At 44.4% G+C, this 24,924-nt stretch overlaps 3 protein-coding genes across 3 annotated transcripts in view; 1 reads left to right on the top strand and 2 right to left on the bottom strand.

The window, feature by feature from the left end:
- The window catches only part of VPS35 (VPS35 retromer complex component), a 41,008-nt gene extending 34,545 nt beyond the window's left edge, over positions 1-6,463 (bottom strand). Inside the window, exon 1 of the mRNA XM_084644440.1 lies at positions 6,379-6,463. Within this exon, the coding sequence (XP_084500566.1) occupies positions 6,379-6,381 (3 nt within the window). The 5' untranslated portion in view covers positions 6,382-6,463. The remainder of the gene's footprint in view (positions 1-6,378) is intronic.
- Positions 6,464-6,629: 166 nt separating this feature from the next.
- On the top strand, positions 6,630-19,049 carry ORC6 (origin recognition complex subunit 6). The gene is made up of 7 exons (XM_084644895.1): positions 6,630-6,774; positions 10,546-10,675; positions 11,567-11,730; positions 13,825-13,914; positions 15,801-15,913; positions 16,993-17,067; positions 18,342-19,049. The coding sequence occupies exons 1-7, from the start codon at positions 6,707-6,709 to the stop codon at positions 18,467-18,469; spliced, it is 768 nt and encodes a 255-aa protein (XP_084501021.1). The 5' UTR covers positions 6,630-6,706; the 3' UTR covers positions 18,470-19,049.
- Positions 19,050-22,027: 2,978 nt separating this feature from the next.
- Positions 22,028-24,924, bottom strand: part of MYLK3 (myosin light chain kinase 3) — a gene marked incomplete at its 5' end in the record, with an annotated part of 39,362 nt that continues 36,465 nt past the window's right edge. The window contains one exon of the mRNA XM_084644159.1: positions 22,028-23,916. Coding sequence (XP_084500285.1) covers positions 23,845-23,916 — 72 coding nt within the window. The 3' untranslated portion in view covers positions 22,028-23,844. The remainder of the gene's footprint in view (positions 23,917-24,924) is intronic.

The raw sequence follows: 24,924 nt of genomic DNA, 5'->3' as shown, positions 1-24,924 counted from the left end.
CTAACAGGGAAGCTGCAAGAGCAGTCACGGACCCACTCCCTAGCAGAGCAGATAAATCATTTCAGCACCCGGAGCAGCCAGCAAAGAGAAATCACAGCGGGGTTGGGAACACCCCACTCCGGACCTCCACCCCATACCCAGATCACCCTCCACTGAATGCCCTACACTCAAACTCCCACCCTGATGCCCCACCCCTTGCACCACCCTGACCCCCACACCACTGATTCCCAGCTAGCTGCACCCAGACCCCCAACTCACCAACACCCAGAACCTCCTGCTGAGCCCCCCACACCTAGACCCTCCGTTGAGCCCCAACTACCTTCACCTGGAAGCCCCTGCAGAGTCCCATTGCCTCTGTACCTGGAACCCCCACAACAAGCCTCTGTGCATCCAGATCTCCTCACACCTAGACCCCCCACTGAGCTGCCTGCACCCAGATTGTCCCACACAGAATCCTCTCACCCCACACCTGGATACTCCCTGCTCCCTCCACACTTGGATCCTGCCTGGTTGAGGCTGCCTGCCCCACACCTGATGCACCTGACACAGAGGACCGGGGCCCAGAGTGTTTCTGGGGCAAGTCCAGGCCCTGTGCTGTGTCAGGGTCGGGTGCAGCCTCACCACGGAGTCTGGGTCCCGGGATGGGAGGCTTGCAGGGTGATCTCCCACCTTCAGTAAGCCAGTGGCCTGTGCTCTCCACTGCCATGCTGGAGCCTCTGCATTTATTTATTGACAAATAAAACTTGCAGAATTTTAAAATATTGTGCACAGAATTTTACATGTTTTAGCACAGAATGCCCACAGGGGTAAAATTATTGTTTTATTTACAAAACTACAACCTTTTCATTTTGGACAATATGTATCTTGTGTGAGGAATGGATTATTACAACGTGAATGATGTAGTGTAAGTCTGATGTTTAATTTAATAGGAAGAACCTGGTCATCCTAACCACCACCTATTCCCATTCTCCCCCAGAAGAGGTTTTTTTCAGATGGGTGGGGGGGGGAAGAACCACAACAGCCAGGCACAGAATAGATACAGATTTTAAAATGAAAATGTTAAAAACAAAACAAAGAAAGCTACTGCTCTGCACTTCCCATAAACTTAATATTTTAGTCTGTAAGATGAAAATTTCTCTTCTGAACAGATTGTAAAGTTCACAGACCTTCATAAAGTGCATAAGTTAAAGCAACTTACTAGATATTTTTTTTTTTAAAAAAAAAAAGAAAAATATGCATCTGTGTAGCAGCTTTCATCACTACACAAAAGAAAAGGGTGAGGTTACAACTCCCTGTAAAAAGGGATTTGTAATGCCAATAAATCTTATGTTAGCATTACTTGGCTGGGCATGCAAGTCAGGAAATGATAAAGGAGGGTTGCATGTGTAATTCCAACTTTGCTCCTTTCGGAGGTCTAGTCTACATCTAAAAACTTAGGTCAACCTACAGCACTCAGGCCTCTGAAAAATGTCATGCCCTGCGTGATGTAGTTAGGTCAACCTAACCCCCATAATAGACGCAGCTAGGTCAACGGTTCTTTCATCAACGCAGTTTCTACCTCTCTGGGAGACGGGGGTGATTTACTACAACAATGATCAACCCCTTCTGTCACTGCAGTAAATGTCTACACTACAGCAGCATAACTGCAGCTGTAGTACCTGTGGTGTAGACATATCCTAAGTATGTATTTTCAGCTAGTCTCCAGGTGATCATGTACCGTTCCTCAAGTACAAAACACATTTTTCTACAGCCTAACTAGGTAGCTAAGTTCCCTGTAAGCTGTGTGGCCACAGAGCAGCCTTTTAGCACTACGCAGGTGCTCAGGGAAACCACCCAGGCAACTGCCTCAGCCAGGGCACTCCTCCCCCGGCCCCAACCTAGCCCAGCCCCGAACCTACTGTGGCCAGGGCGTTCCCCCCACCCGGGCTCCAACTCTGCCCCGGCCAGGGCACCTGGACTAGTCAGTTCACACCTACCCTGGCTCAAACATACCTGCAGCGGCCCGAATGCAGCCGCAGCCAAGGCGCCACTCCCCCGGTACAAACCCAGCCCTGGCCCGGACCTGCCAGGGAAGGGGCACCTAACTTGCAGCCCCAGCCCTGGAGCTGCTGCAGCAGGGAGAGGTGCCTTTCCCCACCAAGCCCAGGTGCTGCTACAGGGAGAGAGAGTTTGGTGGAGTTCTCTCTCCCTCCATAGCCCTGGAGCACTCTCCTACACCCCCACCCCAGAGCCCACACCACCAGCCGGAGCCCTCACCCCCTGTACCCAACCCTCTGCCCCAGGTCCACCCCAGAGCCCGCATCCTCAACTGGAGCCCTCACACAGCCCTGAGCCCCCTCCCACATGCCGAACCCCTCGGCTCCACCCCCACCACATGAATTTTGTTACGTGCACCAATCTGAAGGTGATGCATCACACATCACCTCCAGATTGGAGCACGTAACAAAATTCATTCCGCATGTGAGTGGGGAAAAATTAGAGGGAACACTGCAAAGTAGCATCTTTTTTTTGTTCTTACACGTTCACATGAATATCATAATGATCGCTATGAATTTATAAAAAAAAGTTGTGAGTTTTCTTCTCTTCTTAAAATACTGGTATGTATTTTATTAAATTTTGTCACTGAGTGTTTACTATATAAACACTTTTCAAGCTGCTTCTACTGTAGGTGGTATTCAGGGGATCAAACAATAAGCTACAGAACTAGTTTGGATAGTGAATGCTATACACCATTATAAAGTGTTACACAACAGACTACAGATATAACATAGAAGTGGCCATATTGGGTCAGAACAAAGGTCCATCTAGCCCAGTATCCTGTCTTCTAAGAGTGACCAGTGCCAGGTGCACCAGATGGAATTTACAGGTAATCCTCAAGTGATCCATTCCCAGCTGCTGGCAAACAGAAGCTAAAGACACCATCTCTGCCCATCCTGGCTAATAAGCATTGATGGACCTATCCTCCATGAATTTATCTAGTTCTTTTTTGAACCCTGTTATAGCCCTGGCCTTCACAACATCCTCTGTCAAAGAGTTCCACAGGTTGACCGTGCATTGTGTGAAGAAATACTTCCTTTTGTTTGTTTTAAACATGCTGCCTATTAATTTCATTTGATGAACTCTAGTTCTTGTGTTATGAGAAGGAGTAAATAGCACTTCCTTATTTACTTTCTCCACACCAGTCATGATTTTATAGACCTCTCTCATAACCCCCCAGTAGTCTCTTTTCTAAGCTGAAAAGCCCGTCTTAATAATCTCTCCTCATACAGAAGCCATTCCATACTCCAAATCATTTTTGTTGCCTTTTTCTGAACCTTTTCCAAAACCAATGCATCTTTTTTGAGATGGGACAACCACATCTGCATGCAGCATTCAAGATGTGGGCGTATCATGGATTTATTTAGAGGCAATAGGATATTTTCTGTCTTATTATCTATCTCTTTAGTAACTATGCCAAACATTATGTTAGCTTTTTTGACTGCCACTGCATGTTGAGTGGATATTTCCAGAAAACTATCCACAATGACTAAGATCTTTTTCTTGAGTGGTAACAGCTCATTTAGACCCCATCATTTTATATGTATAGTTGTGATTATGTTTTCCAATGTGCATTACTTTGCATTTATCAACATTGAATTTCATCTGCCATTTTGTTGCCCAGTGACCCAGTTTTCAGAGATCCTTTTGTAGCTCTTCGCAGTCTGCTTGGACTTATCTTAAGTAGTTTTGTACCATCTGCAAATTTTGCCACCTCACTGTTTACCCCTTTTCCCAAATCATTTAGGAGTATGTTGAATAGGACTGGTCCTAGTACAGACCCCTGGGGGACACCTCTATTTACCTTTTTACATTATGAAAACTGACCATTTATTCCAATGCTTTGTTTCTTATCTTTTAACCAGTTACCAATCCATGAGAGGACCTTCCCTCCTATGCCATGACAGGTTACTGTGCTTAAGAGCCTTTGGTGAGGGACCTCAGATGAGGTCTAAGAACAATTTGCAGTGTACTCGAAATTTAGCAGACTGTTTGGCATAAAGTAGACTAGTAGAAAGTATGATGAATTACTGAATGGTCCAGAGAAGGTACATCTCGTAACGCAACAGAACATTCAATGAGGGAAGGAGAGAAATTCAAAATCAGTATAAGGAAATACTTTTTTCACACATGTAATTAAATTGTGGCATTCACTGCCACAGGAAGTCATTGATGCCAAGAAGTGAACAAGATTCAAAAGGGACTGACCATTTATTTGGATATGAAGAATATCCACAGTTAATACAATTTTACTGAAGAGATATTAAACCTTATACTTCAAGGCTTAAGCCAGTGGTTCTCAACTTACTTACCATTGTTGGCCACATCCAATACTACCTGTATGGCTCTAAGGATGTCACATGGGTCGCAGCTCTGTGCTGACTGGGCCACAGGTTGAGAACCACTGGCTTAAACCAGTCTCTATTAGGGACCTTAAAGGGGAGCAGATTATCCCTATCTGCTCACTGCAAAGTTCTTACACCTTCCTCTGAAGCCTCTGGTGTCAGTTGGCTACTATTAAAAATAGGATACTTGACTGGATGAACATCTGATCTAAGTACTAAATATATAACAAAGGTTGTAAAAAGTTATGTGATCATTTAGTTAACAACTACCACAATGTATTTGTAGAGGGAGATAAGGCTACACATTGAACTTGTATCTTGTCACTGCCTGACTGGAATGCTTAGCCACACAACCCCAAGACCTCTAAGCATGTTTCAAATGAAATGTACCCATACACCTTGATAGATTTACCATAGGGTTCCTGCCCTACATATCTTAGGAAGTCTGTGGGAGTCCTTTTTCTCCTGCAAAGTTTCAGAGCTATGTAGCTTTTACTTCATAAGATGTGCAGCAAATAAGACAAGCTCTTTACCTCATTCACTGAACACTACCACTAGTTTTTTCATTCCATAGCACAGTTAGTCAACACCTGAATGTGCAGTGCTTCCTGCCTTAACTGTACGTTACAAGCTTAGCAATAATACACAATGCAAAACATACTGAGCATATACAATTTTAAGCACATCACAACTTTCAAGTCCACTGAAAATAAGACGCTACCCGATGAATGCTATCTCCATGCCAAATTTCAAGTTTGTCTCCTCACCCACTTCAACAGTATGGCTGTTTGAAAACAAGAACAAACCTATCAAAATATTTTCACTGTACATGTGCTCCAATTAGTGAACTGTTTTTGTTCAAACTACCCAAAAGAAAATTCAGTTTTAGTCAGAGACCCAGACCGGAAACGATCAGCCTGAAAGATGAAAACTATGGAATATTATGAGTGACTGTAGACAGCACATTGGAGTGGGGACAGTAAAGCCATCCTAACCGTAGCTTTGGTATTACTATTACTTTTACTGTGCCACTCCTGCTATTGGCAAATTGCACTTAAACTTTAACCACAAAAGCATTATTAAGGCACTGCTATGATAAAATATATACATCCCATGTATAGTCAAATATTTAGTTGTGAAATTTAACGATACCTAGGTATTTCTCTACTAGTGGATTAACAGTTCTAAATTGCAGTAACAACTCACATTTTAGTCAAGAATCTCTGAGAGGTTTATAAGCATAAATGAGCCGCAGGGAGGAAGGCAATCATTCTTCTACCCATTTCACAGCTAGGCAGACAAAGAAGTCACAGGCCAGATTTTCTCCCCAAAATATCAGCATCAAAGCCAGCCACTGCATTTTCAATGGAGTCACTGCAGAGCCACAACAACATAACAGAGCGCTCAACTGGACCAGACCCAGTAGCACCAAGCTAAAGGAATTTCAGCCTTAACAAAAAAAAAAAAAAAAAAAAACCAGGGATTTTCCCACCTCATTCAAAGTATATAAAAAAGATCTCAGCCTCCACAGAAGTGGATTCACAGTCATCAGCCTCAGACTGAGTAGAGCACTGGAGGAGGGAAGGAACCACTTAACACAACAGTGACATGATGGCAGAGGTGGGCTGGTTTTAAAGCTAGACCTTGCTAGGTTTGCCAAGCCGGGTGGCCCGAGCAAGGATAGCGTTGTACTGCACTTGTTCCTGCCCAGGGCACGCGGGCACAGACCGCCCACGCCCAGGAACCGCCCCGACCCCACTCCTGCCGGCACAGACCCCTCCAGGGCAACAGGGGGAACGCGGACGAGGCTGCCTCTCTCCCCCTCCGAGAGCCAGGGCCTGCCCCTCACCCCAGCGCAGCAAGGCCAACCCCCGCCCCCCGGCAGGGCTGCAGCCCCCGCCCGCCTCCAGCCGCAGGCCAAGGCAGCTCCCAGCCTGCCTGAGCCCCAAGCCGCCGCCGCCCTCCAAGCTCTAGCCCGCAGGCCAGCCCCGCTCACCATGATCGCTCGGAGCCCGCGGCCAGCACCAGTCCAGACAGTGTCTCTCTGTCATGTGACTCCACAGCCTCCTCGAAGCCCCGCCTCCCTGCAACAGCGACCCCTCTTCATTGGCCGACTCCGAGGAAGTCAAGGTGTCAAGGCTGATTGGTTCTAGTGAGCCACGATTGACGCTCGGGATAGCCAATGAGTTTCAGAAATACGCCCCGCCAAGGCGGCGGCTCACCTCCCCCGCCTGTAGTGCACGTCACGCCCTCAGGACAGGAGCCGGTGTGCGGAAGGGGCAGGGCCAATTGTGGCGAGCGGCGCGCGCGGGGAAGTGCGGCCCATGGAGGAGCCCGGAGTGATCCAGCGGCTGGCGCCCAAACTGGGCATCGCTGCGCCCGGAGTTCTCAGGTAGCGGGCGCGGGACACGCTCCCCAGTGCCCGGCCGGGGCAGCCCCAGCGCCTCGGCGGGGCCGGATGGGACCCGTCCCCGGAGCCGCCGGGATGTCCTAGACGGGAGTGGGGGCTCGGGGCCCATTTCCCTGGGGCCCGGATCCGGCCGCCCGCCCGCAGTGGTCTCCTGCCCCCTCGCGCCCCCTGGGCATGAGGGGTGGGTTCGCGCCCCGGCGGTGGCGGCGTTGTGATGGTGGGTGGCAGGATCCCTGTGTGACGGGCAGCACCTTGGGTCCGACGGGAGCCATGGGAGCATCTCTTTGCTGTTAAATAATAGAGGGGATGATCGCCCGGAGCGTTTACACTGTAATTAGGCTTGGCAGAATTCGATTTGTAGTTATCGCTTCAGCAATCGCTGGTTTATTTATACGCATTTTTTTTTATCAGTTCAGATTGTCTCAATTGCAGAAAATTATGGGTTTTTAATTTTGTTTTAGATTATTTAAATTTTCACAGTTGCAGGAAATTATGCTGGGGTCAGACAAACAATGGCAGTAAAAGTTGATTCAAAAAGTTAAAGCTTGGTAACCATTGAAACACAAATTGTCAGCATCACATGTCAAAATATACGAAGTAATCTTCTTAAATCAAACTTAAGTTCTCAAGCAGCATTTTTCATATGCTATCTGTAAAGTTTGATTGTTGATGGAAATTTGTTTGGTCAGTTTGTATGTGTACAGTGAAATCACAGTGGATTTTTACTTAGTAAAAAGAAAAACATTGATTTTTATCCACCCTGAGTGGAATCAATGTTTACCAGTAAAAATGTAATCTTTCCAAGCCTAACAACTAGCTTTTAAATAGCACTTTTCATTAGTAGATCTCAAAACACTTTATAAAGGTCAATATCTCCATGTTACAGATGGAGGAACTAAATCAGAGTCATTTACACATGCACACACAGAGGCTAAACTGGAACAGAATCCAGGTATCCTGAGTCCCAGTCCAGGGCCCTATCCTCTAGGCTATTCCCATAAAGCTCCTTGTGCAGAGATGCGATTCCTGGATATGTCACTTTATTCCAGAATAATTAGTATGCTCAAAGTGCACCAACTATTCTGGAATAATGTGTCCACACAGGAAGCTATTCCAGTCAATTTCCCCATGTAGAGAAGTCATAGTTCTTTGCTGTTATGGTTGTAAAAAAACCATAACCTGAATGTAACTATACAGTGTACAAGATAAATAATAATGTGTGACTGAGTTTGTAGGGAGCCTGACATTTATAGCTCTGATGTGTCAACTGCCCCACTTATTTCAGTGGGTGCTAACTCAGATACTAATAACTAATTAACTGTTGAAATTTAAAATATCTCACTGCTCAGAACATGTAAGAATGAGGAGGAAGTATGCTACTATCAGAGCTGTCCCTTGGGTAGGGCGAATCGGGACAACAGCTCCGGGCCCTGCACTTTGGGGGGCCCCCTGCGATTGGCCGGCGCAGTCAGTCCCAGAAGACAATGTGCAGCAAATTCCCAGTTCCGGCCGGAGCCCTGAGCCGCTATGGCCAACAATAGCTCCGCAGTAGGCACCGGCAACTGCCAGCAGCAGCAGGTGGCCCAGCACCAGGCCGGATCTGTCCTGCCATACAAGCTGCTGATGCAGAGTGGGGCCCCCAAGCCTGCGGGGGTGGATTTGCAGTGGTGCTAGAACATTTTTAATAGTGGCGGTGCTGAAAGCCATCCACCACCACCACCCTCCAGCTGAGGCAGGGAGCAGAGCCCCAGGCGTGTGGGGCTGGCAGCTGGGATCCTGGGGGTGCTGCAGCACCCTATGCACCCCTAGTTCCCACCCCTATGCTGATTTGACCTGGGCCCTGCACCCCCCTAGGGATGGCCCTGGCTACTGTGATTATAAACGCAACTTAGATTATGTCTGCACTTAAACAGGCCACAAAACTTCATCCACCCACTCATATAAGGGACCACTAGCCTCTGGCTGAGTTACTGAAGTCCTCAAATCACTGTTTAAAGACTTCATGTTACAGAGAATCCACCATTTACACTAGTTTAAACCTGCAAGTGACCCAGGCTCCAGGCTGTAGAGAATGGCAGAAAAACCATGGGATTCCTTTTGCCTATCTCACCCCTCGGGGAAATTCCTTCCTGACCCCAAATGTGGCGATCAGTTAGACCCTGAGCATGTCGGCAAGACCCAGCTAGACACCTGTGAAAGAATGTTTGGTACCAAGTTTTACAGAAAATCATACTGCTGAACTGATGGAAGCTACTGGCTAAGCACGTGGAATGGGAGTTTATTGAAGTGCTAAACCAACTTTTGACAGCTGTAGTCTCTGTTTTCTTCATTTCAGTTTATTGAACTAGGTCAGTTCAACGATGAGTTCATTGAAAGTTAAGGAACCTTTTCTTTTCCAATCTATGAATAAAAACAAGGCGGGAGGATAAGATCTAGTTCTAAAATCTTGAAGGACATAGTGACCAGAAACAATCAGTTTAATTCATTAACTACAGATAGTTCTTCCTTTATTTAATAAATAAGTTTTCAATGCAAAACAGTTTTGATGAAAAATTTCATTGTGTCCTGAACACTTACGGTAGTTTTATTTAATAAAAACATGTAAAATGCTGGTTTTGTGCATTTTTAATTGTATTGAATTTCCATCCAAATAGAACTTGACACAATCACAAGTAAAAATGTATCATCTAGTAAATAAGAAATGCATCATTCACCATTTTCTGACATAATAAATGTAAAAATTAAGCTCTATAATTGCTTAAATAAATGCATATAGATATAGTGAATCCTCCCGGTTAGCAAAAAGAAGTACCAAATTTAATGTGAAGGCTGTATTTAGTTGCAAATCAACCTGTTTTAATGGTTACCAACCATTGAGAATCAACTTTCTTTTGGAAAATAACTAAAGTACAAATACAAATATGATTTAAAAATTTGTGATCTAAATCAATCCATTGTGGTAGGGCTCCGTGTGAGTGCAGGAAGGAGTATGCTTGTGGTAAGCCTGTTGCAGTATTGGGACCACATTGGTTAAAATACTTGCAAGCAGATCTGTGCTAGGATTCCTGTCATTGCTAAGCCTCACCTATAAGAGCAATGGTGGGACACCTTAATGCAAAAAAGCAGAATCTTGTACAGAGAAGACCCTTGGCCTAAATGATTCTTCCCATTATCCACTTAAACTCTGCTGCCTTTTTAAATCTCTTATAGGGACGCACTTGTCTCTTATAGCTGGCCTAATCACAGACTTGAACTGAAATAACTACATTGGTTTTAATTCACACCTTAAATTAAATTAAATTTGAAATGAGAGAGTTCATGCATAGGCTGGCCCTGAAATAACTAAAGGTGTGAATTATAATAGATGTAATAGTTGAACATCACTAACACCTGCAACTAAATCCAATCTCTTAACTTCTCTTCAGTGCCTAATCCAGGGGAAAAGGTAAATTACTTTTAACACTACTCAAAATTACTTTGAATTCCTTTTAACTACAATTTGACTGACATTTCTGTAGGCTACAACATGCTACAGTGCATACACAGTTATGCAAATCAGCCTGCCAGTGCTTCCAGGTTTATTTAACTGACGTCCTATTTTTCGTAATCTTTTTTTATTTTGATTTAAAGCAGCCAGTCCTGGGTATGTATGTTTGCATTCCTGCAGATGTAAATGCCACCAGTCTGTATCCTCAGTAGTATTAACAAACGGCATTTTGTGCGTGTGTGTGCTCATGTGGGGCTATTTTATAGAAAAGCAGAAGAATATCTGCGACTGTCCCAGGTGAAGTGCACAGGATTATTGGCTCAGATGACAGCAACAAGCAATGCGGTGATGTGCCTGGACCTAGCAGCTGGCTATATGCAACACCCAGTGGACAAAGTAGGACACAATACGTGACATGGTTCTTTGTTCGTCCTAACTCTTACCAACTCCCATAAAACTTGTACAGTGTTTAGTGTATATGATGAGGCAGCAAGGAAAGACTAGTAAATTCCCATTTCCTCACATTACAGACCAGTCTGCAACTGGGTCCTTCCAACAATCCAGTACTATTCCAGTTTTCATCAGAGGTTAACAATGGAGAATTGAAGACTAGAGTCTCCATTACATTCTGTTGTGAATTGACTTCTACTGCCCCTGACTGAGGGTTCCTTAAGGGTGGTAAACCGTAAGCCGATGTGCCCCTTTATTGTGAGAAGTGATGCAAGGGGGCTCTTAAAGCTACCAAAAGGAAACAGTGGCTACATATGAGTCCCTCTGCCCCGTGGAAGCCTGTGGATGTCCATTTGCAGGACTGCCAGGCAAGACAACTGTCTTTTTTTTTTTTTGGTGATGGTGGGGACAAAAGACATAGCTGATTGTCCATGTAATCTTTTTTAGATTCCTCCTCCATACATGGGAGAGGTTTCCATTGCCTAGATTCCCATGAGTAGCACTGACCTGTCATACAAATGCTCAGTGATCCTGGTATCTTAGTTCTCTAAAAGGCAGTTAAAAGGGCCAAATCATTTTCCAAACTGCAGCACCGGTATAACTATCTGAAGGTAACTCTGCATTGAAATGTGTGTTGTTCCTTTGCCATTGTGTATTTTTTTCCTCTTCATAGGGCAGCCTCATGTGTGTAACAGATCTAACCAAACAATGAGCAAACAACAACAAAACTATTTAAAACAAAAATAGAAGATGGATTGTATTGTATTCTATTTAGATGGGTTAAGTACCAGAAGGGAAATTCTGCTTACACATGAAGTTTTGTTTTGTTTTTCAAAGAGCTACTTAGTTAAACTCTCCGGTTTGAACAAGAGGACTTACCAGAGCTGTATGAAGTCTTTTGAGTGTTTGCTAGGTTTGAACTCTAATCTGGGAATCCGAGATTTGGCTGTACAGTTCTGCTGCATGGAGGCAGTGAACACCGCTTCAAAAATATTACAAAGGTAGGGCACATAACCTTTTATGGCCATCATTTTATCATCCATTTCTATTAAGAAATGGAAATGCTTTCTTTGTTTTTAAATAAGACTGCTAAGTGTGAAAAGCCTGATTTTCAGAGGTACTGAGCACCTGCAGCTCTCACTGATCTCAGTGAATGTTGAGTGGTCAGCACCTCTGAAAATTAGACCACTTATTTAGGAACCTATGTTTGAAAAATTTAGACCATTTGGGAATAGACTGCAGGACTCCTGACTCCCAGTCCAATTTCCTATCCACAGCCCCACACTTCCTCTCATTTAACCCTACCTGTAGCCCTTTCTCAGTCAACCTTGCAGTTCCAGAAGATACATACAAATGAAAGAAACTACATGTTGAGAGAAATGTATCCATTCCAAAATGAATCCTACATTTTCTTGGTCAAACCTGTTGAATAAGAAAACTTCACAAAGTTGAGAGTCCCTTCACTTAAAACCCTCTCCTCTGTGTAATATCCACTTTAACAAAAGCAATTGTTTAACAGGAAATTACAAAAAACCAATGACAACAACAACAAAAAATGGAAGAAGGGGAAGCCGGTAATAATGGCTATCAATTAGAAGATAGAACTATAGAAAATTAATCAAGGAAGCAAAGGGACATAAGGAGACATCTATGGCCAGCAGACTTAAGGGGGAACAAAAAGTAGGAACAAAAAAATCCTGACAGTGGGGTTGGTACATTGCTAAATGGTAGAATTATCAATAATAATGCAGAAAAGGCAGAAGTGTTCAATAAATATTTGGTCTGACAGGGTGGTCGTTGTGGATAATCAACTGAACCTGAGCTCCCAGTGTGACACTGTGGCCAAAAGGGCTAATTCAATCCTTGGATGCTTAAACGGGAATGTCAAGTACGAATAGAGAGGATATTTTACCTCTGTATTTGGCAGTGGTATAGATGCTACTGTCCAGTTCTAGTGCCCACAATTCAAGAAAGATGTTGAAAACTTGGAGAGAGTTCAAAGAACAGCGACAAGAATGATGAAAGGATTAGAAAACCTGCCTTCTAGTGACAAGCACAAGGAAATCCATCTATTTAGCTTAGCAAAAGAAGGTTAAGGGGTATCTTGATTACAGTATTAGCACCTACATGGGGAAGAAATATTTAATGGTGGGTTTATCCATCTAGCAGAGAAAGACATAGCACAATCCAGTGGCTGGAAGTTGAAGCTAGACAAATTTAGTAGGTAAATAAGGCATATTTTTTAACCTGAGATTATTAACGATCTACACAATTTAGCAAGGGTCATGGCAACTTTTAAATCAGATTGGATGTTTTCCTAAAAGATCTGCTCCAGGAATTACTTTGGGGAAGTTTTATGAGCTGCGTAAAAGAATATCTGACTAGATGAACATAATGATCCCTTCGGGCTTAGAATCTATGAATCCTGGGCTGCAAAGAACAGTCTTCACTTATGTAGCTGACACTCTTCATGGCTGCATCATATTTAAAGATTAAGGCGATTGAAACTTACCTGTAGATGTTTCCTTGTATAAACAATACACCTGTCAGTCTGACAACAATAGACTGAAATAAATGGTCTGTTGGCTGTTTCATAATACTCGGAGAATGAAATTCACCTCTGTGCTGAGAACCCGCAAAGCCTTCTGCCATGCTTAAGCCCTATATTAAGTGGGGATTAAATCGTTACAAGAACTATGGGCTGGCCCTCTGCACTGGGATGAATTGAATCCAAAGTGGCTTATCACATTTTTTAGAGATAATTTATAGATGTTAAATACTAGGTTCCATTGAGTGTGGTGAGTAGGTAGAATAGAGACTGTGCTGACTCCACCTTGTCCCCTCTGCCTGATTTCTTGATCTGAAATAAATATCACACCTCCCACCCCCCGTATCTCAGGATGTGCTGCCATCCCTTTCCCCTCTTTGCCCCTTTCTTCTGTTCTCAGCCAGGAGTAGAAAATGTTTGTCCCTGGCTGAGACAAAGAACTAAGCAATCTTGTACCAGGTCTTTGTTCAGCTCCAAAGTAATAAACTTCACAAGCTTTGTTTAGAAGCAAACTGGCTGTGTAGTAAACACCGCTGCTCTCTTTTAGGTATGAATCCAGTCTCTCTGAAATGCAGCAGATGGATCTTGATTTATCAAAACCCTTGTTCACAACAGCTGCATTGTTCACAGCCTGCAGGTATGCTCTTCATACAGTTACATGAGATTCCCCATTATTCTAACTGCGAGAGCACAAAATCACATTCTTGGATTTCCCCGCAACACATGCATGCTGTACATGATGATGAAAGATTTCACAAGTGTGAAGTGGCTGTTACAATGCAAACAGCTGCTCCAGTCCCCAGAATTCCTTAATATCCTGAAGCACCATTAGGTGGTTAAATGTATCTTGTAGCACTACTCTCAGAACCGCAGATAGTCTTGACAGCCTGCTGAGGCTAATGTCTTCCTTGTAGCGAAGTATTCAGCCTAGATTGTGTTTTGCCTTGGAGAAAGAAAACATTAAATCAAACACTTAGTCTTGTAGCCCAAAGGCAAATCACATGATTTTATAATAAATGTTGCCACTGGTACTTAAAGTATCAATGGATGGATGATTCTGTAATGTGACAGTCATCTGAAGATCATCTGTTGGGTGTGTTTGACCTTCTATCAAACCTTTCCCCATGTTAATTTTTCCCCTACTATTACTCACACCTTCTTGTCAACTGTTTGAAATGGGCCATCCTGATTACCACAACAAAAGTTTTTTTTTCTCATGCTGGTAATAGCCCACCTTGATTGATGAGTGTCGTTAGAGTTGGTATGGCAACACCCATTTTTCATGTTCTCTGTGTGTATGTATGTATGTATATATAATATCTTCCTACTGTATTTTCCACTGCATGCATCCAGTGAAGTGGGTTTTAGCCCACAAAAGCTTATGCCCTAATAAATTTGTTAGTCTCTAAAGTGCCACAAGTACTCCTCGTTCTTTTTGCTGATACAGACTAACATGGCTACCACTCCGAAACCTGTCAACATAAGAATGTTACTAGTTAATATCTTGCATTTGGTGGGAAGCTTGTTTATTTGCCAAGATGGACTAGAGTGTATTTGAGTTGGTCATATTACCAACAACGATGTTTGTGGAATGTGCAGTGGTAGTGAGATGATGTTTTGCATTCAAATTGGGAGCCATTGCAGAAAGGCTAAAGACTGACAAGCTCCAAATAAAAATAACGAGGAGTCCTTGTGGCACCTTAGAGACTAACAAATTTATTTATACCCAAATAAATTTGTTAGTCTCTAAGGTGCCACAAGGACGCCTCGTTATTTTTGCTGATACAGACTAACACAGCTACCACTCTGAAACCAAGCTCCAAATAGTCATCTGTTTCTCCACCTCCCCTACCCCTGCAGGCAATCTTGCCTTTGAGACATGGAGCCCTCTAAAGAGAGAGCTGCAACAGCCTGCAAGTTAGTGTCCAGCAGACAATGACTCAAGAAAACCCACATGGACTTTTACTGAACATGAATCTTCTCCCAAGCCAAGAGTTATACATGTTAGAAATCTTATGAACCAGTCTGGCTTTAGGGGTGTTGTACAGTTCATCAGATGAGCTTTAAAAATGAGCACCTGTCTACTGGGGTGAAAGTCCCATTTGACTCATTGCAGGAGTAGGATTGTTTACCCAGTGTCCTGGCCAAATTACAACTTGTAGAACTACTTTCTTCCTGTTTAAATTTCCCCCTGTAATTTCAACAAGGTGTGAAATTTTTCACTTCCTGTTCCAAATTGTTACATACTGTTAGGATTAACTGATCATCACAACTTCCCTGTATGGCAGATGGATATGGCTTATCTCCTTCTTTGCAGATGGAGAAACTGAGGCAGGGAGGAAGTCCCTTGAGCAAGGTCACAAAGTGAGTCAGTAGCCAAGTTGGATTAGAATTTTGGAATTCCAGGCCCCAGCCTTCTGCTTATTCTCCCAGGCAGCGCTGCCTATAAATGCATTCATTGACCTGAGTTATGTGTGTTTGAATGTTGCTTCCTTCAGAAAATAAACTAACTTCCTGTTTTAGGTGCTTGAAACTAAAAGTGGATAAGAAGAAAATGGTGGATACCTCTGGGGTGAAGAAGGCAATATTTGATCGGCTCTGCAGCCAGCTGGAGACAATTGGCCAGCAGATCAGCAGTAAGTGTTCAGTGCTTGCAGTCTCATGGTCTGGAACGCAGGTGATGTAGCCATGCTGTTGGGTCCCACAGGGCAACATCCTTCTCTCTCTGCACCCTTTCTTGGGGTGATCTCCTCTGCTCCTATAATTTCAACTATTCTTTTGGTGCCAGCTTGTCTGTCCACTCCTAACTTGTCTCCTTCAATTCACTTTCTGATCACTGCCTGTCTTGTTCCTCAGGGATGTCATGTCAGTCTGTCATCTAACTCACATAACGCAGGAGCCATGTCTGACTCCTCCATGGTGCTTACCCCACACATGGAGCAATACAAAACTTACAGCTCTTCCTCTGCAATAGATCAAGTTCTGGCCTTTTCTTTACTGCCACACAGCTAAAACTCTCTTCTAGGTCCTGCTCTTCTCCTGCCTTTAGTAGTGCAGCTGCCACCTCTGACTGACGCTCCTGTAGTCCCACTCCATTTCGTATAGTGCAGCTGCGAAGATCATCTTCCGTACTTGTCACAGAGCCCCTGTTACAATCCCTCTGTCTTGTCCCTCTCCAGTCACCAAGTCGATGTCCTCACCTTCCTTGTACAACTCTGCCCCATCATGATTTATGCACTTTTTCCTCGTACTCCACCATTGGCACCCTCAGCCCCCATCCCCTGTCATTGCACCTCCTACCATAATGCTCATCATGCAGAGAATGTCCCACTTGAACTTATCCATAAAGCCATTGCCCTCTCCTCCTTGAAAACCCCTTCAAGACCCACATCTGTGGCTGCTCCTACAAGAAATTAGCCCATTGCTGAAACAGGGATTGTTGATGCCACTTTCAGCTGGGAAGTTTGCCAGGGAAGACACTGTTCTTGTGTGTGTGGCTTGCACCCAGCACATTGCAGGTGCTACTGTAATAGAAATACATTGATTAAGGTGATGGAGAAATCAGAAGCAAGGGAGGGTCCTGCCAGAGTTACCAGCAAAGGTAAAGGGGGGGAGGGTACATAAGTATGGCATGAATATGAATCATTAGGTGCTCTAGTACCCCAATGACTGTCCACAATTAAATAAATAAAAGCAGCTTTCTCTTCTTTAATAGGAGACTGTGCTTCACTGACACCTCAGCCAACCCAAAGCCAAAAGACTTTGCTTGAATGCATTGAAAAGGAAGAAGGTAAGTTGTCTCCTAATTGTGAAATTAAGCTTTGTTCTTCTGCTGTTGCCTAATAATGGCCAGATGTTGGAAATGCTAAGAGAGCCTAGTGAAGTGGGACATGACCCCTATGGGGTCATGAAGGAACATTCAGGGTACTGCGCAGCAGGGCCTGAGCCAGCCTCCGGGGGAGGACAACCCAGTCCCACTCCACCTCTGCCACAGCTCCGACCCCCAGCCCAGCTCCGACCCTATTTGGAGCGCACTCTGCCCCCCCCCGCCCCGCACACACACACACAACCCAGTTGTAACTCCACCCCCAGCGCAGCTCTGCCCCCCGCCACAACTCTGCTCTGCCCCCCAGCCCAGCCCCGCTCTGCCCTCATTCCCTTTCTATCCCAGCCCAGCCCCGCCTCTATCCCCAGCTCTGCCTTAAGCCCAAGCTCCACTGCTCAGGAAGTCTTGGGTGTGCAGCAATGGAGTGGGGACACGGACCACAGGCGCCGGCTTTCTCCGGGCCCTGGGGGTGCTCAACATCCCGCTCCACCCCAGGCCCCACATCCACCCGACCCCTTCCCCCAAGCCTGCCCCGCCTCTTACCAGGCCCGCCCCCACCTCATCTCTTCTTCAAGCCCCCACCCCACCTGGTCCCACGCCGCCCCACCTCTTCCTGTCCAGTTCCACCCCTTCCGCCCAAGCGCATCCTGTCCCCACTCCTCCCCCTCCCCCACAGCGCCTCCTGCACGATGTGGAACAGCTGATTGTGGCAGGCAGGAGGCACTGGGGGGGTTGAGTCTATCCATAGGGCCGCCGGCAGATGGGAGGCGCTGGGGTGGGAAGGGGGGAAGCTGGCTGCTGGTGGGTGCTAAGCACCTATTAATTTTTTTCCACGGGTGCTCCAACCCTAGAGTACCCATGGAGTCAGCGCCTATGGCGCAGACAGATTCCATTACTGGTAAGCGGGGGGGTGGGGGTGGGCACTAGAGGAAAAGTTTGGGCATCACTGGCCTCGTGGAAGCACCATTACGTTTTTGTGGAGCAAGTCTAGTGGAACTAGGGTAGCCTTTTCCACTCAAACAAAAAGACAAATACGTGAAGGTCACAGTGTTAAACAAAACTGCAGCTTGATTTTTTTTCCCCAATGATTGATGGTAGTCTTTGTGTGCATGAAGTAGACTGGCATGTGTACATTCCAGGGGCCTGAGACTCAGCATTAGGCGCTCTCTGTAGGCAAAATATTATGCATGATAGATAGCGTTTCCTGAAAGTTTTTTGGGGTTTTTTTGCCCCCATAGAACATGAGGATGAAGTTGAGACCCCTCGCAAGCGGCAGAAAAGTGAAACCGAAGCAAAACAAGATTATGAAGAATGGAAACAGAGAATCCTGGAAAATGCTACTAAGGCAAAAGGGGCCAATGTCTGACTTCAGTCTCTGGAGTGCCACCAAACACTGTCACTGCCTCTGGTTTATAATTTTAAATCCCCCTTCACACTAGTGCAACTTGGTAGCAAGTGAATTTATGGATGGTAACCAGCAATTCTTATTTATTTGACTGGCAAGATTTTAAATTGTTAAGCCTGTCATTTTACTAAGTGGGACCAGCATTATTGTGACACACTATTACTAGACAGTTGGCCAAAGTTTGAAAATTGACCCTGTGATGCCTTCCCCTCGGACCAGTGCAGACCTCAGCTCTAGGACATGGATAGCCTTGCTACTTTTAAGCAACAAACAGGCCAAATAATGGTGCGGTATTAAGTGATCTCTGAGAAGGTTGCACACTCTTGTATTCCACATTGAAGCTTAAGTCATGGTTACTAAGCTATATGGAAAGGGTCCGTCCATGAGGAAACAACTTGTGTCATCGGCAAAACAAAACTGAGGAATTGAGACTGTTAAAACTTTTTTATAGCCATAATATCTGATTAAATAAATTTTCTGCTGTGTATGTGGGACCTAAATGTTTTTAGAAAGCAATAAAGATTCTTTTTCTACGTCTGGATCTTTAGTTTAAGAATTTGTATATGGTCCTAGGGTTGCTTCTGTGACCTCCTATCACTTTTATTGTATAAATACCATCAGGATCAAAATCTAAATGGGTTTAAAGAAACTTTCTGTACTTACTTTAAATGTTCCTTTACGTCAAGTAATAAGGTCTACAGATCTGTGATAAGAGGTACTTCAGTCTGCTTGCAGCTTGGGAACAGAATCAAACCTGCCAGTCAGCGGCAGCAGGAGAATGCCCCATCCTCTGACGTTGGCTCCACTTGAGACCGCTTCCACAGCCAGCATAATTCAGTTTTTTTTTCTCCTACATTAGATTAACTATACTTTGACGAGAAAACACAAGTTTATTTTATGGCAGAGCATGGGGTTAACGTCTGAAAAAATAAACCCAAATCTTCGGATGTCACTTTCCATCTCTGCTCTGGGTGACCTGTTTGTCTCCAGGGTGAGCGGATCTGACTAGGCTCTGTTTCTCAAATAAAGGACCCTTTCAGGTAAGCCAGAACATTTCCTATTCATTGGGCTAAAAGACAGTGGGATTTTCACAGCTGTGTGCCTCCACTGTTGGAAACAAGGTCAGCCGTTGACTATTTACATTGAAAATGAGGTTTATGGAAAAGTTGTGAAGACTATTTGTCTGCAGCAAAAGTACAATCATGGGTCTTGTCTGGGAAAGCTAACTGAATAAACTTATCTGCATAAAGATAGTAATCATACTTCCAGTCCATTCATGTGGACATCATGATGACAGCTACCCCAGGAGTTCAAATGGGGAGTGCTGCACCAAGCAGAAAGAGGTTCCACAGTTGCGCTCTCTACACTTGTGGGGCAGGAGTCACTGTAGTTGCCTTCAGGAAGCACAGAATGTCAGGGTTTGTACAAAACTTTATTTTGTGAACAGGCTGAGAAGACTATAGTGCTTGGATGCTAATACACCTTAGGGAGTTGGGCATTCCTCTGCTGCCATAGACTGATAGCTGTGGTTCTGCACTCAGGTTGAAGTAGCCATTGTAACAGAGCTGTGGAAATTAGTACAATAAAGTGAACGCCTGTGTTTCAGTCTCCTCTCGCCACCCCACATTTCCACACAGGGCCCTGGTATAAAGGACACAACTAGCCTTTTACAATATAATGCATATATGAAATTAAAATGAGAGGCCCATCTCCAAGGTTAACCAGTAGAGAGCCAGCGCAGAACCTCATCCTTCAGAGCCACAGCATGGAATTTACAGAGGCAGGGTAGGTAATCCTGCATTGTCACCTTTGGGTCATCCTAATAAAAGGCTGCTCTGGGCCCCCAGCATAATTAAAAGAGCCTTGTACACCATCTGAGGTGTGGCACCCTCACTCCACTGCCTTACAGGCTGCAGCACTGCCAGGAATGGCAGTGCGCTGGAGGGCTGCAGCCCCACACCAACACTGCCAGTTCATTGACACTTCACTTGTGAAGCAGTGTTCCTGGGGGAGCTTTTGGGCTGTCCTCCCAGAGCCTGCACTAAGGGAGTCCTCCCAAAGCTGGGAATGGGGGTGTTTAGGACCCTTTTATGCTATGGAAAGGGGCCAAAGTCTCTTTTAATCCACTGATTCATCCGTATGGGGCTGTGGAACAAAAGTCCCCTCTGATGTAATAAGGATGAAACCAAAAGGGGTTCTATAGAAACTTCTGGGTTTTTTTAAATAAATTGAAAGAGCTCTGCAGAGAGGTTAACCCCAGGAGATTGGGGGGGAAGGAGAGACAACTCTCCAAGTTGTGAAAGCCTGGCCTGCTACCATCTGCGGGATGGATATTCTGAAGGGCCTTTCATTTTAAGAATTAAGGTCTGATCCTAAGATAAGCAATTGAAAAAACTAAACATCAAGGAACAGGGTGCAGCCTGCAATCCACGTAAAACATATATCATGAATAAGGCTACGTTTTAGTCACAGATACATTTAGTAAAAGTCATGGGCAGGTCACAGGCAGTAAACAAAAATTCACTGTGCATAACCTGTCCATGACTTTTACTATATACCCCTGACTAAAACTTGAACAGGGGGCCATGGGTGCTTGGGGGGTAGGAGTGGCCCTGGGGGAGGTGGCCCAGGACCCCCAATGGTGCTGGGGGTGGCAAGGCTGGCAGGGGCTACCTACCCAGCTCTGCATGTCCCTGCAGCTCCTAGGCAGCAGATGGGGCCAGAGGGCTCCATGAGTTGCTTCCACCACAAGCACTGGCTCCGCAGTTCCCAGCCAATGGGAGTGGTAGGGGCGGGGCCTGTGGGTGCGGACAGCACGCGGAGCCTCCTGACCCCTCTGCCTAGGAGCTGCAGGGCCGTGCCAGTGGGACCTGGGGACCCACACTCCACGCCGAAGTAAGCATCCCCCTGCCTCTAGCCATGAACCCCTTCCCACACACCCAAACTGCTGCTGGCCCAGGGTCAGCACTGACTACTGCAGAAGTCATGGAGGTCATGGAAAATCACAGACTCGGTGACCTCTGGGACAGACTTGGAGCCTTAAGCATGATTAAGTAAGGGCATTCATCCATTATCCATTTACAAAGACAAGATAATGAAGAAGAGATGCTGATTGACCAGCTTTTTAAGAGATAAGTTTGCTTTTCTCTCTCTTCACCCACTCTGCTCCACCCCATTTTAAAAATTTAAGCGTAAAAGTGGAAGCATTCCTTCCTGTCAACTTACATTTGTTTTGGGATTGGTTCAAGTTAAAATTTTAATAAGTTGATTCAGGAAGAGGCCAGACAAATGCCTGAGGAGCAGGGCAAACACTGAGCAGTCTCAACTCACTAAGACTAGCTGTAAAATGAGATTCCAGAATTTTTTTCTAAATCAGATTTCATAATATCAAAGGAGGGTCCACACTCTGGGCGAAAGTCAGATGTAGCAGGCTGAAATTCTGTTGTAAAGTGCTCACCAATGCTGCCTTTACTGTATTTCAGACTAGAGAGAAATAGGCCAGTTACATTTTTGCTGAGATTTATTAGTGTTAATGTCATAACTATGCATACTAACAATAACTATTTACCATGCAATGTCACTGGGGAGGGGAAATGTGAACAAGCTTGGGCCTTCACAGAAGGTGATCCATTGTCAGGATTTTTTCATGTAACTTTTGTTGCCCTCTGACATAATGCCAAAAGTGCTGTACGAGTCCAGTCCATCTGGAAGTGAAGGGAGACGTTCTAGAACTGAAAAGCTAGACAAGCTTAACATTAAACTAGTGTAAGCAATTTTTAAGGTCTTGATGAGGGCTGGGAGCAACAAACATTTTAGGCAATTGAAAGGCAAAGAGTTAATGGGAGTAAAATTGTGATTTGATTAGGCTGAATGTGCAGACGTAAGCTGCTACTGTTAGTGATAAATTATTTTAATCAGCTCACATAGAGTGGTGCAGCCTGTAGGTTAGCCACAAAGGAAACAGTGTGTCAGCCACCTCTACCAAAGTGCCTGATAAACACTAAGGAAGCACAATTGGTACTGGGATTGTGTTATATGGGGTGACTCCAGTTTTATAAGCATCAGAAAAAAAAATTGGTTCTTGAAATTAACCTTTTTCTTGACAATACTAACTTATTTTTGTTTTTAAACAATCAGAAAAAGGGCAACAGCTCCCATGTGACTGAAACAGAGTCAAAGGCTGGCAATTCACTGATCCCCTACCCAGCAGCTGAACAGAAACAAAAACCAGTTCATCCGTTACAAAGCAGTAGTTTTTCTGTTACACTTCATGGCATTTGGCAAAAGTGTTGAACTCAAATATCAGCTTAGAAAACTAAGCATTCAGGTCCCAGCTACAGAAAACTATATTTAAAATGTATCTCCTGAAACTCACACCCAGAGGGGAGAATAAAAGAATCTCTGTTCCTGGGGAGGAGGTGACACCTAACTGCACTGTATTTCATCCACCAGATTGTCATCCCAATTGTTTTTCATTTGTGGTAGTTAAACCTAAATTCATACCAACACAAGGAGCTATTTAATCAGTTTGACCCATTATAAAAATATAGCAGTAGGGGACAATCTGTCTTAACTTGCTCCAGGTTTTAAATGCCTCTGAAAGCAGTAGGTTTTGTTTTAGAGGATAAGGTGGAAGACACTTTTTCTTTCTACTCTGACTAGTTGCCATGCATTATTGTGATGCTTTGGTGAAGAAAAAAAAAAAAACGGGGGGGGGGGAGGAGGGAGGGAGGCAGAAAAAAAATGAACCCCTTCAGAAGAAAATGTAGAAAAACTGCATTTCTCTACCTCAGTTTTGTCCCTGGGTATTTTGCTTTAAGTAACAATTATCTTTGGGAAAAATAGAGCACTATTATCCCTCCAAATCTATCACCACTGTGGCAATGCCCTAAAAGTGATCGTACAGCACCTCATTAACATAGAAAGTCCTAAGGTATCCCACTGCTGCTGACCAGGTGCTTGCTGCTATACTCCACCCTTTGGATTCATATCAATAATCAAAGACTTCCAAAAGAAGTGGGTCCCACTCAAGGAACTTAGCTGCTAATTATAAGCATATCAATATAGCTATAAGTGGAGTTATATCAGGAATATTTATGTATCACTATGTCCAGTAGCTGAGAGCTTGTAAAACAGAACTATGGAAACCCCTGTTTTATAAAGATTAGTAAAATTCATTCTATGTTGTTGTGCTCTGAGGCAGTTCTGGTACCTAAACACACGCCTGATACATCACATGAGGATGGCAGAAGTGGTGGTGGAAGAGAGAGAAACATCTAGTCCTTTTCTCTCTGCTTCATCTCTAGCTCTAAGGCTTATAGCTCTTCCACAGCAGCTTATGCGAGGTTGACAGACATGCTCGGAAACCTTCTCAGACGATTGGCAGCAGCTACCACGTAGAAATGTTTCTGTGAATGAAACAGAAAAACCTAAATGTGAGCATAACGGAGCCAAAGCATACTGTGCAATTAACATTGGGTTTTTTTCATTGAGGGACTCCGAATAGTAAATGCAGATTTTCTCTAGTTCCCAGACCTCTGCACTGAATACTACACGGAACAGTCTTCAGTTGTGTCACTCCAATATTGACTACCCATTAAAGACAGAGTAATGCACCTATGTCAACTGAAAAGTAGTGGGAGTGGAAGGTTCATGAAGTTTTCGGGGAACATTGGGGGACTAATCAGCACCAGTTCTCACATCTTCTGTTGTACCTGTCAGCCTTCGGGAAGCCAGCTATCTCTAAGTAAACCTCCATTCTTTTGCAGCTCCTAATTAAATCAGGGTTACACTTAAAATAACACAGTCCCCTTCCTCACAAGAGAGTCATGTAAATAAACTGTCATAGAAACAGCCACAATGGATTAAATAGCTTAATCTCCTGTCTCTGGATAATAGCCAGCGTGTTACCAACTCACATGCAACAGACATTAATTACAACACTTTAGGGACCCAAGGTGTCAGCATGATCAAAGGAAAAGCAGCTATCTGCCATTAGTGTAACATTAACAATGCTAGAAGAGTGACACTTGAATCCCCTCCAGTGGGAATCATGAAATGCTTTGTCCTAGAGAATCGACTCTTTGTGGCTGTAAAACAGTGTTTATACAATGAACAAATGGCTGTATGCATCTGTTAGCAAATGTGTAATAAAATAACTTGGGATGAAGACATTTTTTAAATGCAACAAGTAGCAGTAATTCTGGAGTCTGGGAAAGTAAATGACATTTGGTCTTCAGGGTCTAACTCATTAGGAAGGTTTTGCTACTCTCACTAGTGAGTTAAAACTGGGTTGGATTTCGTCCTCTTCCTATAGGTTAAATGTTCCAGGGTTGTGGTGTCCCTCCTTTGCAGAGTATAATTATTGATCACCTTTTATGGAAATTCCTACATATTTACTGAGAATGGTTCAAGAA

This window comes from Lepidochelys olivacea (genome assembly GCF_965140295.1).
Source record: "Lepidochelys olivacea isolate rLepOli2 genome assembly, chromosome: 12".
Lineage (NCBI taxonomy): Eukaryota > Metazoa > Chordata > Testudines > Cheloniidae > Lepidochelys > Lepidochelys olivacea.
The sequence above is the reverse complement of the archived record's forward strand: the minus strand, read 5'-3'. Positions and strand labels throughout refer to the sequence as shown.

What these genes read in the sequence shown, in the direction of transcription:
- ORC6 (XM_084644895.1), top strand. Translation starts at nt 6,707, where the DNA reads ATGGAGGAGCCCGGAGTGATCCAGCGGCTGGCGCCCAAACTGGGCATC. An exon ending in GCTTCAAAAATATTACAAAG is followed by an intron (nt 11,731 to 13,824) that starts GTAGGGCACATA and finishes GCTCTCTTTTAG; the next exon opens with GTATGAATCCAGTCTCTCTG. An exon ending in GCATTGTTCACAGCCTGCAG is followed by an intron (nt 13,915 to 15,800) that starts GTATGCTCTTCA and finishes TTCCTGTTTTAG; the next exon opens with GTGCTTGAAACTAAAAGTGG.